The 9,255-nt window shown below is 36.0% G+C and overlaps 1 protein-coding gene across 1 annotated transcript in view; it reads left to right on the top strand.

The window, feature by feature from the left end:
- Window positions 1-9,255, top strand: part of LOC107745986 (alpha-1,6-mannosylglycoprotein 6-beta-N-acetylglucosaminyltransferase A-like) — a 77,605-nt gene that overhangs the window by 61,332 nt on the left and 7,018 nt on the right. The window contains exons 11-12 of the mRNA XM_016560018.1: window positions 3,912-4,045; window positions 8,420-8,569. Coding sequence (XP_016415504.1) covers window positions 3,912-4,045; window positions 8,420-8,569 — 284 coding nt within the window. The remainder of the gene's footprint in view (window positions 1-3,911; window positions 4,046-8,419; window positions 8,570-9,255) is intronic.

Here is a 9,255-nt window from a genome sequence, read left to right on the forward strand (position 1 = left end):
CAAGTTGTTTGAACTGAAATGTGTGTTGGCAGTGTGTGTACACAACCACCCAAGAATGATAAAAATTCACCCAGTGTTTTTTTTTTATCTGCTCAAATCTTTACCCCTTTCTCAAATCGAGCCGATCTCAGATGCTTGTCTGTGTATATCAACTTGTGGAAAATGGGCATTCTATGACCCCTTTAAAAACATACTAAATGGTGATTTATGAAATTCAAAAAATTGCCAGTAGTTTTCTGTAAGGGGTAGGTTTAGGTGTAGGGTTGGTGTAGGGTGCTAGAAAATACAGTTGTACAGTATAAAAACCATTATACCTATGGAGAGTCCCCGTAAACCACATATCCAAGAGTGTGTGTGTGTGGTGTTGTGTATCTGATCTCCTGGAGCTTGATTTGGAAGACGGACCCTTGACAGGTGTGTGTAATTGACCTCTCCACATGTCCACAGGCATCTGTGAGAACATGAGCGTCGACAGCAGACTAACACAAACCTACCTGTCCATCTGTCAACCACGGTTTCAGACGCACTCGTGAAATCCAGCCATTCGGAAAGCCTGTGCTTCAAATATTACAAGCGATTGCATCAGATGCGAGCGCACGTGTGTGTATGCCCTCCATTCTTAACACTGCCAGTCAAAACCCTTTATCCCACCGTCCCCTCGACGCATCCCACAATGCACTGCGGTATCTCATTGCACGGCTGATAAACATCACACTGCTCTCTATCAACCTCATATATTGTCTGTATGACAGGCCAGAATGACGTGCCCCCGTTTCCTTCACGATTGAGCGTCCTCCGTGCCGCCCGTCCTGGAGCTGCTATTGTTCATAACGCTTCCCACACATATCAGATGAGAGAATCGTTCTCGAGCCCGAGGGAGGAAGTCGCTTTCAGTACGGCATTACGGTCCTGGAATAATTCAGTTTCCATTTGATTTCTTTTGTTCCGCTTTTTGGGGTTTGCTAGGCAAAGACGACGTCATTGTGGCCGCTTTGGGTTTGGCGGAAAGTTTTCTCGAGCGAAACCGCGACTGAAAGAGTCACGCACGCATTCGCTCGCTCGTAAACACATTTTGCTGTTCGACAGACACTCGTTGACAATTTTGCACTCCCTTTTGCTACAGTCATTTGCCTGAGAAACCACACAAACACACACACAGGGCTTCACAGTCATGCAAACTAACCAACTTCCTGTCATTTGCATGGCACTTCCTCCCACACACCACACACGGACAGAGAAAAGTTGGTTTTTCTTTCATGTTGGCTTTTTCTTTTTTTCCAGATACCTTTCATAAACGCAAGTTAAATGCCCCTGGCTGCTGAGAGGAATTTCTGTAAAATGTGTAAAAAATATTCATGTATTTCTGCATAAAGGATGAATAATTAAAGTCAGTGGAAGGGTCAAGTCTGTGTTGCGTTTCATAACGCTCACTTAAAAACACTTCTCCTTCAGCATTCCTGCAATTAAGTGCTTCTGTCGCAGTCTGTTTTTTCACAGACATCTGGTTATGCTGTTGAATTATATATTAAAATAATATTTTTTTTTTTATGGGGGAGGGACTTTTGAAGCAGTCCATGTTTAATCTGTTGCTAATTCCAAATCCAGCACACTTTGCACACACATGAGATCATTTTATCCGTCAGTTTTCATGTAAGAATGAAGCTTTGTCCTTCAGAAACGAATCCGCGTTTAACGGAGCACATGAGTGTGTGAAACTCATCAGGATAAGATGTCTATCACAGATGAAAGCCGCTGCAGTGACAGGATACGTCTCTCTCTCTCTCTCTCTCTCTCTCTCTGTGTGTGTGTGTGTAATATGGTGAGGTTTCATTCTTTTCCACTCCTCTGCTTCCACTCCTAGATTTAATAAGAACTCTCTCACACACACAAACTCCCGCATTCCTGCTAATTACTGACAGACAGTTGGTGACGCCACCTGCAAACTGTGCAATTTGTCTCCTCAGCATTCCTGCATGCTGTTGCTGCGTCGTGTTGCGAAACGCTCTTCTGAAGGGTGCCGAGTGCATGTAATGTGAGGTCTAGACTCGTCTTTTGCAATTCAGTCACAAGCCTTCCTCTTTCTTGGTGCAAAAATTTCAGAAAGAGTGTCCAGTCTTCGTTCACACCGATAGTTGTTGGCATGAGTGTGTGTGTGTGTTCTCGTACAAGCATATTTGCGCTATTTACAGTATCTATAGTGAGAAGGAGAACAAGAGGCCGTGTTCCATTTAAACGCCATATATGGTTTCTGCAAAATTGTGCAAATTGCATTATGGTCTGCCTGGGTTCTGAATTTCATCCTGCACTGGAATTGACGGGTAACCGTGACAACATGCTCCAGCTGCTCCCGCAGGCAGTAACCACAGACTACACACGTGTGCACACACACACACACGCATTTGAGGTGTGTGTGTAAATAAGAAATCTTAATCTCAGGATTGAATTTTTCGTACAGATGGCGTTCAGGTGTATCTCTGCCAAGCCTCGTTACCCTGGCGACCTCTTGGACTAGCGTTGTCATGGTAACAGCTCCTCGCTTTTAAAAACACTTCTCCTTCAGCATTCCTGCAATTAAGTGCTTCTGTCGCAGTCTGTTTTTTCACAGACATCTGGTTATGCTGTTGAATTATTAATTGTGAGGACAGAGTTTGCCATATGCTGAATGAAAAATGATAACTGATGTGTGTGTGTACAGTGGGTACGGAAAGTATTCAGACCCCCTTAAATTTTTCACTCTGAAATCTTAATCTCAGGATTGAATTTTTCGTACAGATGGCGTTCAGGTGTATCTCTGCCAAGCCTCGTTACCCTGGCGACCTCTTGGACTACCGTTGTCATGGTAACAGCTCCTCGCTTGGCAATGTGGACACCCACACGGATCTTTCTCATACACAATTAATCCGAACATCTTCCCTCAGGCACTCCAGTCCTGATGTGTCGTGCTTGATCATAGATTTTCCTGTGTTTAAAAAGCAATAATATTTAGAATAAAAAAAAAAAAAACTCTGTTTTTGTATTTATACTTTTTGCTTGATTAATAATGCATTTTATTTATTTATTTTATGTCAGTTTCTTTATAGAAACATGCCTTACATTTTTAAATCTTCAAAAAAGAATGTTTGAAGAATGTTGTCACATTATATGGGGCAAGTTGTCAAAGTGGAACCTGCCATTGAAAAGACTAGGTTTTTATCAAAATTTAAAAACAAAAACACACAAACTTTCTAATTTACAGTAAAAATTGTAAAGAGTAATGTACAAAAATATGATATATTTATATAATTTTAAAATAACTTTTATAGCCAACAAATTTTGTAATTTAACATTTTGTAAGAGTAATTTAAATATATACACTAGGATCTATGGCTCGTCTTTTCCTCTACATAAATATAAATGTATTTACCTTTAAAACATGTGACGGGCCCCAGCATGACATTTATTAAAAAAATACTATAATTTTTTTTTTTAACCAGCCTTAATTATATCATTGACTTTTGTCTTAATGTATGTGTGATTTTAAAAGTTTTGCTATTTTAATACATTTATATTCATATTTACAAACAGTTATTGCTTTAGACATTAGACATAGTTATAATACGCAATAGGTAATACAGTCAGACGGTCTTATTTTATGATAATAACTAATGCATATGCATTAAATAACTAATGCATATAAAATATTGATTTGAGTTTAAATTTAAATTTGTATTATGTGGGAAGAGAGTGTGAAGTGTGTATTATAATTTTTTTTCTTCCACATATTGTTCTTTTTAAATTGCGTTTCAAACGTTGGCAGAAACTATATTTCATTTATATAAACCAAAGTAGCTTGATGGTGGGTTTCTCATGTTTATGTTGATTGGCTGGAGCTCTCTGGCCTCGTCTGATTGGTTGTTGTGTTCACCCTGCAGCTCACACTCCAGACAACAGTTTCCTGGGCTTCGTGGTGGAGCAGCACCTGAACGCTAGCGACGTCAAGCACATCGACGACATCAAGCGGCAAAACCAGTCGCTGGTGTACGGCAAGGTGGACAACTTCTGGAAGGTGAGTTCCGCTCAAACTACAGCCGCGTCCAACTTTTTCTTGGCTCTTTACATGTGAAACTGTGTTGTGTTTATATGCTAGATTGTTTCGCCACGTTTTCCGACTTTGAGCGCCAACAAAATTGTTTTCAATTCGACTGCGATGACTTCAACTTTCCCCAGCACGAGGTCACGGTCGGTTCCACCGCTAAGATGTTCCTACAGAGAGCGTTTCGCTGCCCATCTGGATCCGAAATGGCCCGAGAAATGAGAGACGCAGATGAAAACCCAATCCCACTGTACTCATCCACATTCCAGAACATCTAAACCCACACGTTTTTTTCCCAGAAGGGACCTTATTCTCAACCGATTTCTCCGATGTCCTTCGGTGAATGTTTGCGTGTTTTTGGCAAACAATACGGGATGAACAGTCATATTATGAATAACAATATTTTTCATGCACTCTTGGTTATGAAACAAAAGTTTTAACATGAAGTACGCCAGTACGTGAAGGTTAGCTGATCGCAAAAGAGCTCATTTACATATATTAAAGGTACAGTAACAATAAAGGACCGTTTTATTTTAAGGTTTGCATTTAACCTCGGGGAAGATTTGCGCATTCGTGGCGAATAACGTGGGATGAAAAGAGCCAAATCATGGATAACAGATTTTTTTCTTGCTTTCTCTAAGATGAAAATTTCCATGTGAAGTACGCAGAGGTTGGCTAATCACAACAGAGCTCATTTACATGTCTTAAATGTACAGTAACAAAAACAGCCAGTTTAATTTTAACGGTAAGTTTTTGCGCATTTTTGGCAAGCGACGTGGGTTGAAAAGAGTCATATTATAGATACAATTTTTATTGTTGTCTTCAGCACAAAATGATAGTTTGCGTGAAGTTTGCCAGTACGCTATTCACAACAAAGCTCATTTACATATCTTAAAGGTACAGTACCACCAAAAAAAACAGCTTGTTTCATTCTAAGGTTCAGCAAAAGGGTTGCGACAAATAGTAGCATTTACATTGGCAGTTTTTTGCGGAAATCAGAAATTTTTCACGATTTTCACACACGGGATGAAAAGAGTCTTGTTAAGGATAATGGGAATTTTTTTCTTGCTCTCTTGAATAAGAAAGTTTGCATGTGAACTTTCACAGCACACAGAGGTTGGCTAATCGCAAAGGAGCTCATTTACATATCTTAAAGGTACAGTGACAAAAACAACCCATTTAGTTCTAACAATCAGAAAAAGGAAATATAGATGCCTTTATAGTGACATTGCATTCTCGAATAACCTCAGGGAAACTTTGCACATTCTTGGCACACAACATGGGAATAACAGAATCATATTATGGAAAATTCGTATTTAATCTCAGGGAAAGTTTTTATTTACACATACATCGCAGGATGAAAAAGAGTCATATTATGGAAAACATTTTTTTTTTCTTGCTCTGTTAGACATGAAACAGAAGTTTGTTTGTGAAGTTTGCTAGTATGCAGAGGTTAGCTAATCGCAATGGAGCTCATTTACATCTCTTAAAGGTACAGTAACAAAAAAAGTCCACTTTAATTTTTAGGGTCAGAAAGAGGCTGCGAAAGACGGATGCAATTACAGTGACAGTGCATTCGCATTTAACCTCATGCAATTTTACTGATGCCATCCTTCACCCAGCAATAGAGAGAGAGAGAGAAAGAAAAAGAAAAAGGCTCCTGCTATTGCACAGCCTCTCAAGTACTGGTTTCCATGGAAACAAACTTGAGCATAGACCCTGAATCAGGTTGTGTGTGTGTGTGTCGTCTAGAGATCAGAGGATATGTGTATAGGCTTTTGAAATGCAAATAAAGTCTTGGCTGTTTCTTTACACACACACAAATACATTCATCGTGTTATTGGTGCTACAAGTTCACATGTAATGCATCTCTGTGTTTATGTTCTGTCTCAAACACAGATGCTTTTCTGCGGGTGGTTTTACTCTCTCTCGCACACAGACACACACACACACACACATAAAGGCCTGAAACCTGCTCGAGTGTGTGAACGCCTTACATTATATTAAACACCAAAACAATGCACATTTTTATGCTTCGTAGCTGCTGTCTCACTAAACACACAGTGTTTGCATTTCCAGCTCATATCTCCCATAATCTTATCACTGCGTGTGTGTTAGTTGATAAAACAAGGAACTAATTGATGATTAAACAAGTAGATCATTGATATTCTGTTTGATTGTGTGTGTGTGTGTGTGTGTGTGTGTGTTCTGACCTATCGGAGATGCCATAACTCACAGATGTATCATACGTAAGAATACAAGACAATGAATCCAGACTAAACATTATAATAAAAAATGTATTTGAAAATACAAATTGTTCCATTTAAGACGATGATAATTTTTGTCACAGATTTTTTTTTGTCCTTGATTTATTTTTTTAAATAACAAATTTGTAATTAATTAATCAGTAGTAGTTTGTTGACTACTACTTTTTCCCCCTAAATCTTTGTCTTTTATCTTTTTAAATATAATTTTTTTATGCTATTTAGATTGTAATTATTTTTTTTTTATTCATTTCATTATAGCATTATATATCTTATATATATCATTATATAATTGCATATATAATTGTCAATTATTAAAATATTTGATATTTTGATAAAATACTTGCACACAAATTATTCAAATATTTTACTGTTAAAATCTATAAAATCAAATATATTTAAATATATTAGAAACATAATTTACCACACATACATATATAATTAATTATTAAAAAGTCAAATAACTATTTTTAAATTGGTAATTTTTAAAGTATATAAAATAAATTTAGAATATATCAATTTATTATTACAATATATTAGAGAAATATACATAATTAATTATGTTATTAGTGTTTTATTTATTTTGATGATTATGATATATTTGTAATTATGCTTTATGTATATTTTTTGTTGGTATGATTGAGTTTAACTCTCACCTTGTTCTTGTGACCCTGCTTACACACACACACACACATCGACTGGTTGTATTTCTGTTTCCATCCTCTGACAGGAAGTATGCATCTTTGTATTCTTTGAGCATTTGTAAAGAAAAAGCTTCATTTTATCCTCTTCATCTTGTGGTTTTCCCCCACAGTCCTGTTTGACTCTTCCTGTCTGCTTTTGCACTTCTGCTCAACTGAAACAAGCTCAGACTGAGAGCTAAAAAAAATCTGCTTTTTGTTTGTGTTTTACGCTTCCTGGGGTCTTTTGGCTCCAGTCATGCTAATCTGGTGACAGAATGTCTCAATATGATTCAGATCATGTGAATTTGAGACAAAATATCCAAAAAATATCCAATATTGCCATTAAAAGTTGTGTTCTTGCTTACATCAGCAGAAAAGGAAAAATAGTTTGTTGTTATTGTTATTTTGTTACTACTAATATTACTACTATATTTTATAGTATAATATCAATATAATATTTTATATCAGTATTATAGCATATTTTATATATTAGTTAATGTTATTATTATTATTATGGTTAATCGCTTTGATTACATAATTTAATAATAAAACATTTTATTTATATAAATACATATATTTTCAATATTTTTATTATAATTAGTGTTTTATTAATAGTAATATCATAAATCATTATTTTATATATTTAATGTAAATTGTTTTCAAATAAAGATCGTTATGAATAATAAAGACTAAATGCATGGACTAACATGGTCTTGCTTACATCAGCGGAAATAAAATGTTTTTGTTATTTTGTTCATATGAATAGTAATGTACTATTAATTATATTTTCTATTAATAATAGTAGTATTATTAGGGTTAATAATTTTTATTATATAACAATTTACTAATAAAGTAAATAATTTGTAATTTTATAATGCAAATCATTTAAATATTATTTATTATTTTTTAAATAAAGATAATTATGAATGTGAATTCGGAGTTAAAGGCATATTTAACCCCGCTAACATGATCTTGCTTTTATCAGTGAAAAAGAAAAAATATATATTTTGTTAATATGAATAATAATATTATACTTCATATTTTATGTATTTACTATAATTTATTATTATTATTATTATATTCAGCATTTTGATTAAATAAAACATTTATGATATGTATAATTATAATTTTATAATACAAGTAAATAATGTTATAATTTGTTTTATTTATTGCAGTATTATATTATTATTTTATGAATATTCATTTTATGAATGCTAAATACTACCTGTAATATAATTGAATTCAGAGTTTAAAAATATTTAGCCCCGCCCACATGGTCTTGCTTACATCAGCGGAAATGAAAAATTGTTTCCGAGTGCTACAATAAAACTACTTTAATTCCATTTCATTAACCAGCGTCACTCGTTTGTCACATGTACGTGTCTTTATTTGTGTTTTAGGATAAAAAGAAATACCTGGACATCATTCATTCGTACATGGAAGTGCACGGCACGGTCCACGGCACGAGTACAGTCCACCTGCCGGCCTACGTGAAGAACCACGGCATCCTCAGCGGACGCGACCTCCAGTTCCTCCTGCGCGAGACCAAGGTCTGAATCAACTAACTCATTTGTTTTTGCTAAACATTTCTGGTAGACTTGAATATGGCCTGTAGTCATTTATTAGGACTTTCTGACATGTGTTTTGAGTTTATAGCACAGTGTAATAAGTCTGTCCCGTTGTCTATGCTTGAAAGCTAAATGTGAAATCTGCCCTGCACTTGCACGGTGACGTTCATTGACTTTGTGGCCAGTGTGTGGCGTGAAAATCAGCCACGAGAGAGGATGTGCTGTTCTGCTGTTTCTGCGAAGTATCAAAGCTTATCTTTCCTCCCGCCTCGGCCTTTTTCCTCACTCTGAGCTCTACTATTAACTTCCCTGTTGTTTCAACTTCATGCACAGTCCAGAGAGAGCGAGGCCGCTTCATTTACATACAGCGAGAGTGATCGTGTCTTCAGATGAACTCGGCACTTGGCAGCCTAGCAGACACTCGCCTGACGGTGCTTATACCACACATCACTGTTGCCAACTCTCGCGAGACAAATAAGCAACCGCAGCTTCAAAAACAAGCCCAATATTTGTTGATAATTTATTATCATCAATATTATTTATTATAAATTATTTATTACCAGTTAATGAGCCCGCAACATATTAAACTGAAAGTTTAAAATTTTTTATTTAAAAATAAAACAAGTTATTTTACAAAAATCAGCAAACTGCAACAAAGCAGGAACAAA

The sequence above is a fragment of the Sinocyclocheilus rhinocerous genome, unplaced genomic scaffold (genome assembly GCF_001515625.1).
Source record: "Sinocyclocheilus rhinocerous isolate Xijiao unplaced genomic scaffold, SAMN03320098_v1.1 scaffold1339, whole genome shotgun sequence".
Classification (NCBI taxonomy): Eukaryota; Metazoa; Chordata; class Actinopteri; order Cypriniformes; family Cyprinidae; genus Sinocyclocheilus; species Sinocyclocheilus rhinocerous.